The sequence below is a fragment of the Polyodon spathula genome, chromosome 30 (genome assembly GCF_017654505.1).
Source record: "Polyodon spathula isolate WHYD16114869_AA chromosome 30, ASM1765450v1, whole genome shotgun sequence".
Lineage (NCBI taxonomy): Eukaryota > Metazoa > Chordata > Actinopteri > Acipenseriformes > Polyodontidae > Polyodon > Polyodon spathula.
In genome coordinates, this window is record NC_054563.1 from 2,024,396 (window position 1) to 2,043,508 (window position 19,113).

General features: G+C 41.9%; 1 protein-coding gene across 13 annotated transcripts in view; it reads left to right on the forward strand.

Annotated features, from left to right (window-relative positions):
* cnksr2a (connector enhancer of kinase suppressor of Ras 2a) overlaps window positions 1-19,113 on the forward strand; it is a 124,381-nt gene that overhangs the window by 61,768 nt on the left and 43,500 nt on the right. For 6 of the 13 annotated variants that reach the window (XM_041232972.1, XM_041232962.1, XM_041232965.1 and 3 more), the window contains 4 exons: window positions 1,859-1,992; window positions 2,617-2,831; window positions 8,524-8,613; window positions 11,309-11,523. In XM_041232972.1, coding sequence (XP_041088906.1) covers window positions 1,859-1,992; window positions 2,617-2,831; window positions 8,524-8,613; window positions 11,309-11,523 — 654 coding nt within the window. The remainder of the gene's footprint in view (window positions 1-1,858; window positions 1,993-2,616; window positions 2,832-8,523; window positions 8,614-11,308; window positions 11,524-19,113) is intronic. The other 7 variants (XM_041232974.1, XM_041232964.1, XM_041232967.1 and 4 more) reach the window with 3 other exon arrangements.

Sequence of the window (19,113 nt, forward strand, 5' to 3'; positions counted from 1 at the left end):
CTTGAACGAACTGCTGGAATGTAGTGCACTTTTGTAAGTGTGTAGCTATGTTGGTACACCTGGAGGAATGTTGATTTTGGGGGATGATAGCCCACCTGGCACTGGCAGGATGGGGTTAAATGACACAATTCCTGATAAATGTATTGCAGATCTATGTTTCTAGGTGGCAGTTTTACTGCATCACGTTACTTTAATTGTTGTGACTACTGAGTGTAAGCAGCTCATGAGGTAACAATACTGACATCAGACCCATCTTTACTTCTTGAGCACAGAGCTCGCTCTTTGTTGAATAGTAAGACATTCATCTTTGAACAGTATGGTTAGCAGTTTGCATCCAGCCCTTTCCTCGCCATTCAATTCAGTGGTGTGAGGGTGCCAAGCCGTTGCAAGGTTTACTAGGAAGCTCAGTTGGAGGAGTGGACATTGCTTGTGTTTGAATTGTGCTGTTCCTAATTAAGATGGATATACTGTGCAGTGTGTTGGAGAGAATGAGGGGGGCATTCATTATATGTTAAAAAAAGCACGTTGATGCCCTGAGAGCATTCTACCGAGTGTAGCATGTCAAGAACAATTCCATATGGATTAATGCACATGAAACACACTACAATATTAGACTCTTTATAATACCACCAGAGGGCTCTTTTGTTATATAAAAGTATATTCTGTAATAAAAATGATGTGGTATGAAGGTTGCCTTATAATGAGTGACCACTGTATGTATATGTATGCAGGAGTGCTACCAACAGCACTGTAGGAAGTAAAGCAGCTGACCTCCAAATATACAAAAGCTATCTAGTAGAAAAAAAAATGGACAGCTGTAAATGCATACATAGTTATGCATCTCCCACAATACATACTGCAAAATCCAGCTTGACACTGTGAGCGCCAGTCCACACTGCTAGAGCACCGCGTGGTTTGGAGAGAGTGGCAGTCCCTGCCTGAGGATCCAGGGGGGTGTTCAGGTCAGGGTTGAGCTACTCGTGTGACTTGAAGTGTTTGTTGTTTTAATTAGATCTGAAGCAAGTGCATCTGCAACACTGCACCCCTGGTGGGAGGAAGGTTCTCAGTGATGTATTTGTTTCATAATACTAGACACCAGCCTGCTGCTACTCTACCTGGATTTAAAGTTGTTGGCTTTTTCTGGTCAGAGTTTTTGTGTCAATTTGACAACACTTGGAGTACACATTGTGCATTCAAGCCACTGTATAGCGTGCAGTCATGTCATAGTCTCGCTCTCTCTCTCTAACAGTGTCCACAGTGGCCAGTTTTCTTGTAGGTTGTTTCTTTTTTTTCCATCACCTGGAATCTAATTCCTCCAGTGATTTCAGCTGCTGTTGTATTTCCCCTCCAGCCAGACCTTTTCATTTGTTCCTTTCTTTCTCTCCTTGGCATCCACCGGTTCCTCTGAGAATTTCTTGACAGGCTTTCCATTTTAAACATCAGTACCAGCTCTTGCCCAAGCTCTTCTCTTCATTTATTGTATAGAGTTTTTGGTGCATTGGGTATTAATAAACCTTCCCAGGAGGTATAGCACTGTCCCTGGAACAACTCATACATACATACAGGTAGCAATACATCGGTTTATATATCCTTAAATATTCTGACCCTTAGACTGCAACCATACCCATATAGCAAAGAATCATTGCGTTTATCCTTAAATATTATGATCTTTACACTATCTCTCTCTCTCTCTCTCTCAGAGAAATTTCTGGAGGTCATTCAAAGAAACTTCAGTCAGAGTAATGCAGGGGGAACCATGCTAAGATATTGCTATGTACCTTCATTGCTAACCGGTTTGACTTCACATTATCAAGCCTTTACGCCTCTGTGTTCATTACCTTCTCTCCTTTCCTCTCAGCCCATTATCCCTAGAAGCCCCACGAGCAGCGTGGCCACCCCCTCCAGCACAATCAGCACGCCTTCCAAGCGGGACAGCTCGGCTTTGCAGGACCTGTACATCCCTCCCCCGCCCGCCGAGCCCTACACTCCCAGGTCTGCTGCTGTGTTCCCAGTCACATTCAATAGATGCTCTCTGCTGAACCACAGCGGTGGGCTTAGGAGATATTGTTGCGCTGGCACTCCATAGCTCCATAAACGCTAGTTAGCCAGCACTTCCAAAGTCCAAAAGGGTTAATGACCAAATCTTTAAAATCCATTATCTTACCTGTTTATCTTAAGAGACTGAAGCTTTCCCATTTATTTGCTGTACATCACTTTTATTTATTTCTAAATGTAGTTGAATGTCTTAGGGCTGAAACTGTACAGTAGCTAAAGTTGGGATCCCCATTGCCTGCTGCACAGGAAGTTAATTTATAATGTGGTGGCATGGTAAAAATTGATTTTCTAGTTGAAAAAGAAAGTCGTTGATTTACTGTGTAATGGTACTTTTGAGAGTGATGTTCTGTGTGACAGGAATGGTGTTCTGTATGACGAGCAGTCCTGTAATAACATGGTAATAATGGGTTAACAGCTATTACATGTTCTTACAGCTATGTGTGTAATGAAATTAATGTTACATCAGTCTGCAGTGCTGCTGGAAATACTGTAACGACACTGACTGGTTCTGAATAAAGTCTTTGCAACGACCCTGACCGTCCTCCGTTTTATTTGCTCCAGCAGAGACGAGAAGGGAAATCTCATCAGCGACGACGTTCCCAGACACCATGGGGGAGTGCCGGTGGCGAAAGGTTCGGAATCGCCCAACTCGTTCCTGGACCAGGAATACCGCAAGCGCATCACCATGGTGGAAGAGGACACAGTGCTGTACTGCTATGAGTACGAGAAGGGAAGGACAGGGGGGCCGAGCCGCAGAGACAGCACGCCTACCTATGGTAAACCACTGCTCTTCTCTTTACAAGCCGTCTGCAACCAATCCTGCTTTGTGTTTCATCCCCAGCCAGAATCCTGTGAAGCTGAGCGTCAGTGTATAATCAGTTATAACATGGTAAGGTTGTGGCTGCCGTTTCCCCCGTAATGCAAATTGACTTGCAAACGTTGGGTGAACGTTCCAGATATACAGTACGAAGCACGGCAGGCAGCAAAAAACAAATCTCTTTCTCTATTAAAATGAAACTCGATGCGGTGGACAGAGTAAGAAAAGGTGAAACTCAAGCAACAGTTTCAAAAGGTATAAATGTTGCAGAATCTATATTGCGTGGATGGCTAAAAGATGAAGAAAAACTAAGAGGTTTTCTTGATAAGATTGACTCTGAAGAGGACTGCTTTAGGAAAAAAGAAAGCTCTGCGCTAAAGACAATATTAATTCTCCTGATTATGGGCCCCAACAACAACTTTATAACAGAGTAGCACTGTATATATCTCCCCCCAACCCTCAGATGAGGCTCAAAGCATCTTCTGAACCTCTTAACAGCACATGGCGTTGTGCAGCATTATTAATCTCCTTTATCCTCCCCTGACACGCTCCATCGCTCTCACTACCCAGAGCAATAAGAGACCTGTGGCCTGTGACATAAGAGATTGTGACACACGTACGTAACACAGTGGCATCTAAAAGCACAATACAAAAACACTCAGCAGCAGAAGAAGCATCTTCCTAACGTGCTCTAATACTGGTGCTGCGCTGGGGAAGCATCTTCCTAACGTGCTCTAATACTGGTGCTGTGCTAGGGAAACATCTTCCTAACGTGCTCTAATACTGGTGCTGTGCTAGGGAAACATCTTCCTAACATGCTCTAATACTGGTGCTGCGCTGGGGAAGCATCTTCCTAACGTGCTCTAATACTGGTGCTGTGCTAGGGAAACATCTTCCTAACGTGCTCTAATACTGGTGCTGCGCTGGGGAAGCATCTTCCTAACGTGCTCTAATACTGGTGCTGTGCTAGGGAAACATCTTCCTAACGTGCTCTAATACTGGTGCTGGGGAAGCATACGTGCTGTAATACTGGTGCTGCTAGGGAAACATCTTCCTAACGTGCTCTAATACTGGTGCTGCGCTGGGGAAGCATCTTCCTAACATGCTCTAATACTGGTGCTGTGCTAGGGAAACATCTTCCTAACGTGCTCTAATACTGGTGCTGTGCTAGGGAAACATCTTCCTAACGTGCTCTAATACTGGTGCTGTGCTAGGGAAACATCTTCCTAACATGCTCTAATACTGGTGCTGTGCTAGGGAAACATCTTCCTAACATGCTCTAATACTGGTGCTGTGCTAGGGAAACATCTTCCTAACGTGCTCTAATACTGGTGCTGCGCTGGGGAAGCATCTTCCTAACGTGCTCTAATACTGGTGCTGTGCTAGGGAAACATCTTCCTAACGTGCTCTAGGGAAACATCTTCCTAACGTGCTCTTATACTGGTGCTGTGCTGGGGGAAGCATCTTCCTAACGTGCTCTTATACTGGTGCTGTGCTAGGGAAACATCTTCCTAACGTGCTCTAATACTGGTGCTGCGCTAGGGAAGCATCTTCCTAACATGCTCTAATACTGGTGCTGTGCTGGGGAAACATCTTCCTAACGTGCTCTATATACTGGTGCTGCCCTAGGGAAGCATCTTCCTAACGTGCTCTAATACTGGTGCTGTGCTAGGGAAACATCTTCCTAACATGCTCTAATACTGGTGCTGCGCTGGGGAAGCATCTTCCTAACGTGCTCTAATACTGGTGCTGTGCTAGGGAAACATCTTCCTAACGTGCTCTAATACTGGTGCTGTGCTAGGGAAACATCTTCCTAACGTGCTCTAATACTGGTGCTGCGCTGGGGAAGTATCTTCCTAACATGCTCTTATACTGGTGCTGTGCTAAGGAAACATCTTCCTAATGTGCTCTAATACTGGTGCTGCGCTAGGGAAGCATCTTTCTAATGTGCTCTAATGCTGGTGCTGTGGTGGGGTGGTCTAGGAGGAGACGTTCATCAAGTAGGAATCTGCTATTCTCAGACAGCGTCACACAGAAGGGCATTGGAGAAAATTGTGTTCATTTTTAAAATAAACTCGCAGCAGCTTCTCCTGTCCGTCTGCGTTAACAAGCGTAGTTCCTCTGCAGGAGTCTTTTATGTATCTTAATGTTCTGTAATGTTGCTAAGTTCCAACACGTAAGAAGTGTCAGATTCGGCCCAATGCTGCTTGTCCAGTTCCTAATAGCAGACTGACCCCAGAGCCGCAGCCAGACTGCTTTTGAAGGATCTCAGTAAAATCAACAGCAACAACACAGCCTGGCAGCTCATTTCTATACACCCAGCACTCTGTGAAGAAGAAAGCGCCGCCTACACTCTGCCATGAATCACTCTACTCAACATCCAAATGTGTCCTGTGGTGCAGGTGTGGGTGTGCTGAGATTGAGTTAGTGACTGGGGTTGAATTTTACTATTTCAGAAGCTTCATTGGCTCCTATCGCCAATTCATACAGTTAGCTGGTCAGAAACTGCCTGGAGCAGGGACGTCAACACCCTTGCCTTCTGACTTTTCCAAGGATTCTTCCATGCAGCGTCTGGTCATCCGCATATATGACAGTGCGTGTGGGTGTGTGTGGATGTGTGTGTGTGTGTGTGTGGGACCAGAGCTCAGATTAAGCAATGCTACAAAACCCTAAATTAGAGAGAAAAAATTCCATACAAACTACAAAACTGCTTATCCATTGATGAATCAAGGGATACCTAGAGATATCTGTCAATTCTCACATTCATATGCTCACATTTTTAACGCTTATCCAAAAATATGTTTTAAAATTGAGCTAATCTAAATTGGCCATTTTTTTCAAGCTTGTTTTCTTTCAATAACACTCTTATAGCAAACTGTTCTGAGGCTGAAATTTTAATTGGAGTTCATTAGTTATCGGAAAGGCTAAGTGTTGAGGCAGATTGACTTTATGTTTATTGGCGAACTGTTCCCTCAGTGTTATTAACGCAAACCAGAAGCTGACCTAGAGATGGATTCATAACCTTAGGGAAAAATGAAACACTAATGAAAGAAATATTCATTGTATTTATTTGCAAAGTGCCGTTACACAGCCCACAGACCAGTGGACGTTGTAACTCCCTGTGGCTGCAGTTAGTGGGTACAGTGAATGCACAGTTTAAAATTGAAGTCATTCATTTGAACTGCGCTGGAAGGAAGGGGAGGTTGATCCGCTCTCCTTCTGTACAGGGTGAGGGACAGGGGGAGGAATAAGTGCTGTACTCGAAGCCTGGGAAAGAGGAAATGGGCTGGGTGACACAGCTGCACGTGGAGCTGAAAAGGATGGAGAGAAACCTGAAACACTATTTGGAAATCCACCTACAGTGGGTGTATAAAGAAATGCATTCCCCACCAAAGACACAGTGGATTGTTCCCTCGGCGCATGTTCCCTCAACTGTCAGTCTATCACATCTGCCATCTTGCTCATTGTGACTGAAAACGGCTTGACCTTTTGGCAGAGTTGCTCTCTCTTTCAGTGGTAACAAGAGTAGTGTGGTTCCCATGTGAACGACAGCCCTCGAGCTGCAGAGCATAGAGGAGCAGGCTGTGTGTGTGCAGGGGATCAACCAGCCCGCTGTGCCGTGCAAAGCCACTGGACACACAGAACTGGGCACACTAGACAGAAAGCCAAGCTCCTCCCAGCCGCCTCAGTTCACTGGAATTCCTACTTACTGTGCCTTAAAGCTTTGTTTAAGCTAAAAAAGAATAAGACAAAGTTTTAGTACAGATTCAGAATATTCTGCTTACTCTAATGTTTTTAATGTCGTCGTCCCCCAGTAACAGAGTGAACACAGTAATTGCTGTAAACAATAGAATAAGTTTTACAGTAATAACTGGCTTCAGATATTAGATCTGCTCCCATGTGAGAGAGAAAACAATGGTCTCGCTGCACATCATTTGTTATACTCTGTGGGTAGCCGTGAAGTCTAGAAAGGACAGTGCTTGCGTTTTTTTTTTTTTTCATGTAATAATGCGGCGGAGATGCGGAGAGATGGGGGTCACTCAGTCATGCAGTAGTTGTGAATGGTGATACTGCATATGTGTAATATGGTTCTATTCTGCATGTTTTTTAATCCTTTTTTTATGAGCATCAGCCACTGCCGTGTTAACATTGCTATAATTCACAGTACACAATGTCTTAAGGTACGTTTTAGTGTTTGTTTATATTGGGTCTGTATTGTTCAGTTTAGTACCTACTGTCGCATGAATAGAGCTCTGAGAATCACGTCTAACCTCCAAGTACATCAGAGTGTAACCGTAAACCTAACCCCCTGTATCGATCTACTAAGGGCAGTGTATCCTAAAACCTGTCCCCTGCATCATTCTGCTAAGGGCAGTGTATCCTAAAACCTGTCCCCCTGCATCATTCTACTAAGGGCAGTGTATGCTAAAACCTGCCCCCGCTGCATCATTCAACTAAGGGCAGTGTAACCGTAACCCTAACCCCCTGTATCGTTCTACTAAGGGCAGTGTGTCCTAAAACCTGTCCCCCTGAATCGTTCTACTAAGGACAGAGTGTTGGGGGAGGGGGGGGGGGGCATGTTAATGGTGACACTCTGGTGTATGCAGTGGGTGCTTTTAACTTCTGGCAGAAAGTGAATCTGAACATTAAAGACTAGAGACACGACAGCAGCTGCTGCTGGGGGGAGAAGGCCAGTCTGCAGAGTGTTGAGTCTGTGTACTAACTGGATACAATGTATTGCATTACTGTCCCCTGTCTAGGGGTGTTTGTACAGTCGGCTGGCTCTCTTGTCTGTCCAACTGCCTGTCTGTACTGTATGTCAAGCTCACATCAGAACCCAGTGACAGTCATTGAAATATTCCACCCACGTGTCTGTGCAGTTCACAGTGTGTGCTGTGTGTGAATACCAGTCTGGACATTGTGATTGTTTCAGATGCAATAAGTTAATAAAGCCTGAGAGAGAAGTATGGGTCTGAATGAGCTGGTACATACCATACTTCATATATGGTCTCTAAGAAGAAGAGGAATCCTAAAATATTTGTATATGGATTTAATGATGTAAATAGTACATTATTTTAGACTTATTGATTGTCTTTATTCAAGTGTTAATCAAAAGTAAGAAGCAGCTCTTCGTTTATTCTCAGAAGCCTTCTCATACAACTAAAAACATGCATTGACATGTCATTAGACATAGTCATTATATTGCAATGGAAACTCTTTACAAAAGCCTTATACCCCACTGAGAACATACTTGTGCTAGTAATACATACACAAGTCTCAAAATGCACCAGGGCAATTCATCCATCCATGAATGTTAATTGAGACTCCTGAAATAAAATCCACAGCAATCAATAATTGATTAATCGATTAATTGTTGCATCTCTTATCTATTTATCCCGTATAACCAGGACAATTACTCCCTGAGACTAAAAGTCTAATTTCCAGGGAGTTCTGCTGTATGAAGTTTGCTCAAGTTTGACTGTTTCAGCCACTATGTAAAACCTAGAGTGTTTCAGATTGCTATGTGATGGCAGTTCTTATTCCCATCCCTGATGTGTACGAGTGCATTGGAGTACTGGAGCATCCCTAAGTGAAGGGGCTCTACTGGAAGTGAATGGAACACACACTGAGTTCAGTTCTCTTCCTTCTAGGCAGGCTGAGACCTATTTCTATGCCAGTGGAATATAACTGGGTTGGTGATTATGAGGATCCGAGCAAGCTTAAGCGAGAGGGGAGACGAGGTGAGTGCATTTAAATGACTGTAAGTGCCAGGCCCAAATGGAATAGAAGGTTATTTGACACTTCGTTTATATAAAAAAAAATGGGGAGGGGGAAGAGGGGGGTTGTAATTTGCTCTCTAATGTTTCAACGACACGGATTTACTACCTAAAAATAGGGTTCGCTTCTTGAGAAGAACGGAAGTTAATCTATATGATTATGAGGAAGCAGGGAGATAATAGAGAAGGGAAGAAGCTCTCGGTTCGTGAAAACAGGTAACCCACTGAACCTGTGCAGGATTCTGCTTTAAGGGAAACGTCACCGCATTGCTGTGGACAGAATTAATGAGGGGCACTATTATTATTATTATTATTATTATTATTATTATTATTATTATTATTATTACTGTGCTGCAAAATTTGACAAATAGGATACTTAAGAAAAAAACTGAAAGCAATTCCATACATCTTCCCGAGCTATATAGGTCTCAGATAAGCAGTCTGTTAAAGAAACACGTATTATATTTCATTTTAAAACAGACAACTGGTACTAAACTCCGTTCTCCGTTTGCAAACCGTGTCTTCCAGGGAGTCTGTTACTGCTTTACTTCTGGGTCAAAGCATGTTATTGGCTGAAAGCATGTCCGTCAGTAGGGGAAGCAGCTGATCAATTCATTCAGGGATTATTTTCAACAGACTGTGCTTCGAGGCGGATTCATTTCCAACCCTGTTTATGGCCTCTTCGCAACCGTCTTTTTAGCTAGATCCTGGAGCTCAGTGTGTCAGTTTCAGCAGCACTCCACTGAACTGGAATGTGAGCAAAGACACATTCGAAACTAGTCCCAGTAAGCATGGTATTGCATATAAGTGGAATAACAGAAATGTATCCCACTCTAGATACACCCACTAGCGATTTACACTGTAGCTTAGTACTTATAAAGCTTTTAAAAACTAAGAACACTTAACAGTTCTATTTCACTCTTTTGTTCAATTTGAAGCAGATGCCAGCTTGCTGCACTAATGCTTTTGTGTCTTTACCATCCCTTTGGGACATGCAGTACAAATGCTGCCTGATGACTGTAGCTCCACACTGTCACGCAATGAGATGGTGCAGGCTGCCTGTCCTCAGTGATGGGCTGAACAGTGGCTGTGTCTGACTCCAGCAGTCTTTATCGCAGGGCAGCCAGTCCGTAACACTGCACAGTGATCTGTGGTGCCCGGCTCCCAGGTGCTGTTTGTGTGGAATCGTGTTGAGAGGAATGACTTGGGATTCCCATGTATTCACAGCCTGTTTTATTTTTTCATAATGTGTGAATGGAGGATTGAGCATGTGTTTAATCTCAATCTGTTTGTATAATTCTAGAGCTAGTCAAGGCAGGAACCACATTTGTTTTGCACAAGCTTCATTTTAAATACGAGTGTTTGTTAGAAAATGGACTGGCGATTTCCTTCAACCTGATTGCTCAGTATGAGCTTCCTAATCTCTGGTAACGGAACTCTAATGTTATCGTTCAAACTAGGTTTAGTCAGTGTTCCAAGTCAATCTGCTACAAAATACGTAAATACGGTATTCGTGTAATTAATGTATCTTTTGTCTGCTTGATGAAAGACACTCTTGGTTCTAGTACACGCCCTCTGAGTGTTGTCTGTCCATGCAGACTATTAGTAGATTATGCAGTTTGGCATTATGACACATACAGGTGTCGTATTGTCTGTGTTTAGTAGTTAAGTGGAATTCACTGCAGTAAAACTGTAAACTGTTGCCTTCTTTCATGGTTTTAGACGACTGGTGATTTCATGTGTCTGTGTAATTGAACAGAACAGATTTAACACGGAGGAAAGCATTGGCCCAAATGTTTCTTTTACTGCGTATTTTTATTTGGTATGTGTTTGGATAGATTATCTTTTTACAAATGCTGAAGGCATTAGACAAAGCATGTACCTGCTTACTATTTTTAATTATGTTGAAGCAGTTTTTTTCTGTCTTTCAATTATAAAGAAAAGGTAGAATTCCTTCAAGTTTAAAGCAAGCGGTCCCTTTCCTTGGAACACAATAGCAGATTTCTCAGCACTCAAAGCGCAGAAGTACTGAATAGATGCTCTTCAGTGTTGAGAAGCGCTTGCAAGTTTAGGAAAGAATATGAACTCCCTGATCTTATTTGGCTTCCCCGTACAGTATGGATCTAATTGTAGTTTCCATAGACAAGCAGGAGTGATTTGCATTATAGGGGGGCATTGAAAACACTGTGATGAAATGAAGCATCATTGCAGGGGCCATAGAGAAGAAATGAGATCACTTTCATCCGTAGCATATTAAAAAAGAACGAAGTGATCGGCTAAGTTGACTGTAGAGAATGCTGTAGTGCTGCACTGGTACAGTTGGCCAGCAGGGAGCTGAGGGCAGCAGATTATTTGTAATGTTTGACCAGGAATTTTGACGATTACCAGACGAAAGGCCACTGTATTCCATTGATTCAGAGGATAACACTTGAGTGTAGATATACGGTGCATACACTGGCTGATTTGTGTGTATTAAGGGTTTCCTCATCCCTAACAATTTAAGCTCTGGTAAAAACTTGTGTAAAAAGGAAGAGCTGTGTCTGTCAGTCAGTTCTGTTGCCATGCTTACAGGAGCAGGGAGATGCATCTTGTATATATTACAGAGCACATGCCAGTGATGGACAGTATTTGAAGATTACTTTTTTGGTTTTTTTTGTAGAAACCTCCCTCCTGCGGTATGTGAGTGAAGATAAAGTCTCTCAAGAAGAGTACCTGACGCAGAGGAGCAGCAAACGAGACACGGGGAAGAGATCCAAAAAGAAGGCCGAGAAGGGGGGCAGCCCCAGCCACTATGCACTGCTGCCCGGTGTGCAGATGGAAGTGATGAGGCAAGAATCAATAAGCACTCCCATCCCAGACACATCCCTGTACCACGTAAGTGAAATGAGCCCTGACCTCAGGAACTCTGACTGTAGACTGCAGGAATACAAAGCGTAGGGTTGCCACCTGTCCAAGTTTTCCATGGATCGTTTTCTGGTTTTGAGGAAGGCATCCCGGGATTTCAGTACATTTTCAAATAAACTGCTATATTCCATGGCTGCCTTTGAAATAAAAATATAAAAAAAATTCTAATAGGACAGCACAGCAAGGTGCTACAAAATGGCCCACAGTGTGATTTCAATTCTTTTTTTTTTACTGTACAATAACATGGCAGTCCATTACAGGATAATGCAAGGAAGAGACTTTGCTAAATTCAAAAAATGATTGAAGCAAAGGCTACAGTTCCTCTCATTTCTAGTAATAGGACTCCGCTTTCACTTCTTTTATTTCATGCATTTGTCATGTCTAATGGGGAGAGCGAGGTGAATTCTAAATGGAGCGCTGCCTGTTCATTCCCTGGATAGGATTTGTATATATAGATCAGAGTAATGGCTTTCATTAGCCTGAAATGAAAGAATTGCATTGACATGCACCAGAGAGGCCACTGCAGTTTGACTTCTAGAGCAGGACTGTCCAGCTCTTCTGGTTTAGAGCTGAAGGCTGGAGAAGAGCTAGTTTTTGGTAGAAGCAAGTGAAAAACAAATGTGTTACTGTTAAAGCTAGGGGTTTTAATCAATTACTGATTAATTGATCAATCACACCTGTGGGCTTTCATCGACTCAAAAATAATTGATTGGTTTAATCTTGTCTACCCGAGTGCGGTATCAAAAAATGGTGCACGAAAACTAAATCTTGAAAAAGGGCGATGAGTGTGCATGAAGAACCTGGCTAACTTCCAATTACATTTAAGTAAATATATGTATATTAAACATAGGCTGGCATTATGAAGCATTGCAGTAAATAGCATAATGTTACTACTTTTATATTACATGTAATTGTCTTTCAATACAATTCCATATCACCTGGTGTGATTAATCAAATAAATTGATTGGAGATCAGATGATTAATCGATTATTAGAAAATGCCAAGATTAAAACCCGTAGTTTAAACATGTAACATGTTTTACAAACACAAAAATACTGAAGTGGTGTGTAGTCCAGCTAAACATTACTTTTCCTTTTGCGATTTTTTTCTCTTTTTTTTTTTCCTTATAATTCTTTAAGACCTCTCAACCAAAAAGTTCGGTCAGGTCTGTCCTAAGAAATTCCAGAACCCAGTCAAATGGACTTCAAAAAAATAAATACAAAATCTGATTTTGTAAAATTGTGAGTGAAACAAAACCTGATGTACCTCTTTGGCCTGACAAGCCAGTCTGTCTAAAAAACAAAACAAACAAAAAATACATAAACATTCTTGTTGCTTGTGCCCGCTGTGCTGCTTCCCCTTAATCTAAATGTGTGAAGATGCCTGGTCCTTTTCCAACAGAGGGTCGTTGCATTCTTGGTATTTGTGTGTGTGTCAAGCCTGCCTTGCGTTTCAAGTGCATGTCACGGGATACTCAGCCTCCCACATCTCTGGAAGCCCCCTGCTTTTCAGAGGTGCTATAGTTTGCGAGGCTGGTTGCTGGAGCTGCCGAGATGGAGTCTGTTCATAACAGATGGCTGTCTTCTCTCTGGTCTGCTCGTTGATGGTGACAGTGAGCTGGATTTCACTCCCTTTTAATTCTGGCATGAGTCAACGCACTTGATGAATAATAGATCAGGGACAGGTGCGCAAGGTGAGACTGTTCTCACAGCGGCTTCATTAGCACAGACTGCAGAACTGCTGGAGCGCTACCAGCCATGTGTGGGAACGCATGTCTGGACTCTGCTGAGCTTGTTGGACTCCTACTTGGAAGAACTGAGACGCTTGGACTGGCTTACAGTGGAGATGTGTGTTTTCTTTTGAACAATGCTGCGTTGGTCATGCTGGAATCTAATTGTATACAAACTGTACATGCAGCTTCATTTGTTGTAGGGCTCCTTCTTAGAACATATGCTTTTTAGAGCAGACACATCCCTTGGAATAATACACACATGGACATCTTTGTAGTTTTTCCCCTGCTTTTCCTATGGTTTATACAATGCATTTAGCATCGTTGACCATGTTTTTTTTTTTGTTTTTTTTTAATATGCTTTATCATACCAGTATGGGATTTACAATGCTTACCGATGCTTTACCTTGCTTTGACCTGGCTTTATTGCACTTTGCTGTGCTTTTACGATGGTAAATGTTTATATGGGTTACTGTGTTTTAGCCACATAGGCTTGTGTTGAGGAATAATCACTTGCGTAAATCTAAATACAGTACCGTGTGTAAGGATTGCGAGTCACAAACCTTGACGCCGGTATTTCTGTCATCATGAAGCCCAGTTGCTAACCCTTGGAATCACTTCAAGGAGGGATCTGTGATTTCTTCAGTGCAGGAATAGGAGTTTAAAATGCATGAAGACTAATTGCAAAGTAAAGCCAAGACAAATGAATGTATGATTTGATTAAACTGAGAATGGTGGTTGATTTATTCTGAGGAGTGCATGATGGATTAGAGAGCGTGCAGAAAGTTTCAGTCTCTGTACAGATTTAGAGCACTTGCATCTTTCGGATGAGCCAGGAGACAGAACTGTACCTTGTCCTAGAACTTTTTTTAAATCTAGGTCACAATTCTTTTGCACAACTACTTGGCCTCTGATTGGCTGGGCTAATGAGGGCTACATTATCTTCAGAATTTCCAATTTGAATTTGAATTAAACTTGGCATACATATTTGTTGCTGTATATAGTATATAAAATGTATATATATATTTTTTACAGCATTAAAGTCTATACCATCATTTAGATAGTATGGATAGCTTATACATAGGGCTTCTAGTTTTTGGGTTTAATTTTTGATCATGTGATGTCCTTTTAAACATCTTTTGAGCTGATTTGCTTTCTTAATCAAACTCTAATTACCAAAGAAAGGTGTTTCTTTTTACCCTCATATCTTGATTGAGTTCACAAATAACGTGGATTCTATTTGAACCTGCATTTCGTTCTGGCTCTAATCGCTGAATTCAGCTAATTAATTTCCACTTCGTTAGTTTCTAGCAGTGCGTCGCTAATTTAAACAAGCTGGTATTCAGTTAATGCTTAACCACTATTAATTAAGGTTTAAAGGGAGGGAGCGAGATGGAAAATAAAAACCGAAACCTGGAAACCCGAATTACAGAATAATATCAGTAACGCTACGTAGCAGGCTTTTGTAATGCTGCTTTATTTATTTATTTATTTATTTTTACTGACGCAGGAAACTAGCAAGTCTTTAAAACCTGCTCAATGTGCATATGAAATATGAGCTCCAGTGACAGTCTAATGACAGATAGCATGTCTATTGACTGTTTATTAACATGGAACTAAAGTTCACATGGTTCATTGCATATTAATGAAATGCTTACTTATGACACTAGGTGTAAAGCGTTTCAGATGATTCATTTAGTATAAAGTCTACCTGTTTTCATACAGTACGTTGTTATAAAGTGATGTGCTCTGACCTTGCCACATTAAAAGATGAATGTGTTGTGTCTGAAGTCCTGGCTGGTGGTTTTGCTGATGCTACAGTGATCTGGGAATGGGCTGGAGTGGGCCGTGCCGTGGAGTGTGGTGTACAGCTATGGCAAAAAGGTTTTAGCATCACTTGATAAAATGAGATAATTTTGCTTCATACAGTCGAATGAACCCTGCTGAATCGTTGAATTGCGTACTGCTTTGTAGGGTTAATTTACTGACATTTAACATGAAACACTGTACTACTAATGGCTTCTGGTAGACTTTTCATTCTGTAGTTTTTGATTCATGATGTTAAATAAAATATATAAACTTTCTCAATCCTAAAATTCGAGGTGAAGTATAACTTTAGGGCCTTGCTTTACATTCAGTAGAAGTGTTTGTTTGTGTTTTTTGTTTAGTTTTTTTCCAGGATGCTGTAAATCCCTTTGAGACTCAAGTGTCTTCACAATTTTCACAAAAACAAAATAAGAGAAGCGCATGGTGTGAGACAGAAGCCCACTGAATCTTTTTAATAGCGCTGGTGAGCTTTCTCTTAGTGACAGAGCCCCCCTGCTGTTTGATTTGCTTCTTTGGGGGAAATGGAACACCATGGTGAGGAAAAAAAAAAAAACATAGGACAGAAACACTGGCAACTGAAAATGAAGAGGAGAGAATGTTGTTTTGTAAGATTCAGTATCTGCGTGATAACTTACAGAAATAGTATCAGCTGTTTACAACATTTTTTTGTCATAACCACTTTACTTCGGGTTTACAAAGTGCTCTCACAGGTGACATTCCCCTCACACTACAGAAGTCACCATTTGCAGAAACCCAAAGATACTAGAATAGAGCAATGCTATGACAGCCCACTAGTGGTCACAGGGCAGACCTAATGATATGTCGACCACATGCTATAGTGTACAGTGCCTAAGAAATAAAAACAGCTTCTGTTATATATAGCATACGTATATATTCCAGAAGGTGGGAACATTAGAGAAATCAGAATAATGTAGGCATAACAAAACCTTATGTGGGGGAAAAAAGGAAATCCTCTTTAGTTTTGCAGTCAACTGTTTGACTTCTGGAATGGGGAAGTCACAAACAAGTTAAAACTATTCTACCTAGCTAGGGAACGGAAACAAACAAGAAAAAAAAAGGTCCTTTATCTAACGAAGAACCTGGAATTAATATATTGAGATTTTTGTTGGTTATCTTCTCTACATACGCTCAAGTTTGTGTTTACGGGCAGTGTTGTGTGATGCCTGATGTTATGGCCTCTGTCCTCTGTCTGCACGATGAGATGAGGTTCAAAGCTCTGAAACCGCTAATGCAGATGAAGTTGGCTTTTTTTGCACAGTGCTGAAGACGCTCTGCGGCGTGCAATGTCGGTTGTTCGCTCCCAGCCTCCTCCCTGTTACATGAGCAGGATTGTCGGAGTCTGGATAACAGGAGTGAACAGCACAGTCTTATTCAAGAGACTTTCAATGGTCAGGTCTTCCTGTTCCTGCTTCAGCACACTCTTAGGTAGGCTGCCCTCTGGTGGTTACCCGCACTGTTGAATTAATTGTCTTCTTCACTGATAAAAACATGCCTGTCTGAGCCAGGTTTGAAAAGGCACCTGTGTGCCTAAATGCCCTGTAAATAAAATGCTTGTTTTCCAGTTTTTTACAATGTTGCAGATTTTATTGCCACAGTTCAGCTGAGCAGTTTTCCCTATGTATGTTTTCAAAATGAACACCCAGTTTTATCGAAACATTTTCATGCTCTTCCCATTTGCCAGCTAATGACTCATCCTCTGCATTCACATGGGTGCATGGCAAGCTGTAATGTTCTCCACTTAACCTTAGTGTTGCTGTGATGAATTAAGGTAGCTGTTAAGAGTGTGCAATGCATCAGGTGTTGCTTCATTAAACCCAGGTACTTAAGTGCCAAGCAAGGTTAGCTGCTGTATTAACCTATTTTATTCTGGAGACACCTCTGTTGTTTCTGTGTCTGTGCATAGTTTACTGCACTAAATGCATTGTAATTTTTGGGTTCTAGACCGTGAACAATATTAAAAAGGTGAGGGGCTATTCTAGCTAATTACATAATTCCATGAAACTTGCTCTGCTGTTCCAATCATTATCTATTGCATTAAAATAAATAAAAAAGACGCACATATTATATAGACATTTATTTAAAGATCAACAACTGAAAACAGAATACACACTGACATCTTCAGGCATGAAACAGGTTTTATCCAGAACTGTAAAATGATAGGCGAAATGTTTGATCTCAAAACGTTTGTCTAAAGAAGTCTATCTTCCATTTCCAACTATAGCACTGACCCCCCAGTTGCATCTCTTTACACTCAATAGCACCCCCACAGCCCACCCCAACACGCTGTACTGGAAAAATAAATTGCTGTGCATGCCAGCTGTTTGCAGGAAGATTGGAAGCACAGTACAGGTGTTCCTTGTTCTTTATGGTCTCAAACGACGGTACGTGCATCAAGACCCATCTGTGTTTGAAACTGAGGTGAGCATCTAATTCTGGGGCTATTTTCAGACTGTGTGACGTAAAGTAGTTCAGCAAGGCCCTTTGGAGAAATGTCATTTCACTCTTTTAGGGCACAAATCCAGCGATGCCTCCAACTCCAGGGAGCAATTAGAATGACAGTGACAGAGCCAGTCCACATGGAAGCATTGTTACAGTGGCACTCGGAATTGCTTTGAGAATCAGCCAGGGTTAGTGAGAAGGGCTGCTGCTGAGAGTGTGTTTCTGATTGGAACATGCACATGCTTATTCTGCACTGGGTTGGGAGCATGGGTTGCACAGTGAACATCTGTGTTAGCAGGTACCAGTTTCTCGCAGTGAGATTCATAGGTTGCTAACAGTTCAGACAGGCCAGTGTACTGCGTGTTATACTGCAGTCAGGAATGTATAAGAAGGATTGTACAGTACCATGTGTTCTTGGTTGCAACACTTTGAAGTCTGCCTTTGAAGTTAAGGCAGCATGACTGCCTTGAGTATAGCCAGAGCTCAGACACACTTTCCTAGGGTCCTTACCTTTGTCCCCATATCCTTCTACACCACAGTACTGAGCACCAGTTTGGGTGGAGTTTCCTGGTGAATAATCGGGATCACAGCTATTCTTTTGCATCCACACAAGATCCACTGCCACGGAACAGTCGGTAGTTCTCTCGTAATAAAGTCATACATATATTCTCTGTAATTCAGACCAACAACAAAATGAAGTTATATCAGATCCACACACACACACAATCTGTCATCTTTCTCTTTGGCTGCAGTGGACAAGCTGTCGTTCGCACACAGGTCTGGAGAGACCGTACAGGCCGATCTTTGTGTTTGCTGGCAACTACAATGCAAGCCGACAGATTCATAGCTTTAATTAAAAATAAATATGGTAATAAGGAGAGCTTGCTTCATTAGAACAGCTATCACACTGTTTATCTGGGGCTTTATTTAAAGACAGTTAAAGGCTAGGGAGTGCTTTGAAATCCGAGAATAGATTCCAGCTCTCTCTGGGCTTTAGCTTAAGTCTTTTTTAAAGAGAGAAATCGTTAAGATAAAGTAGTTGATGCTTTCTTAGACCTTTTCAAGATGTCAACAACAGTTTTGTGAATATCAAACTGTTAGACAGAAAAATGGAATGCTTGTAATGGTTTGGGTCAAACTGGATAGAGAAAGGCTGTGGTAGCAACGGTTAGCTCATAAGTCATAATCTTGAGATCTAGGAATGTAAAGGCATTTCAAAATGATTAATATTGTTATGGCTCGGAATTTGGGGGTTCAAAGTAATCCATCGACCTGAAAGATCTTCTCAGCACAGAGGTAAAAAAAAAAAAAAAAAAGCAGGGTCAGCAATTCTGACCGAACTGAAGAATTACAGAGCCGAGCACAGTCAGAGTTTGAGACTGAATACTGTATCAGACGGGTATGCCAAGGACTAATTAACAGCCCTTTGCAAGAGAGGAACGGTTTTTGCTACTCTGCAGAAATAAACATGCTTGGGAAATAACTTTGTCCCATATTACCTGTAAACGAGTGTACAGCACCTGTCAATGGCAAAAAAAATTAGT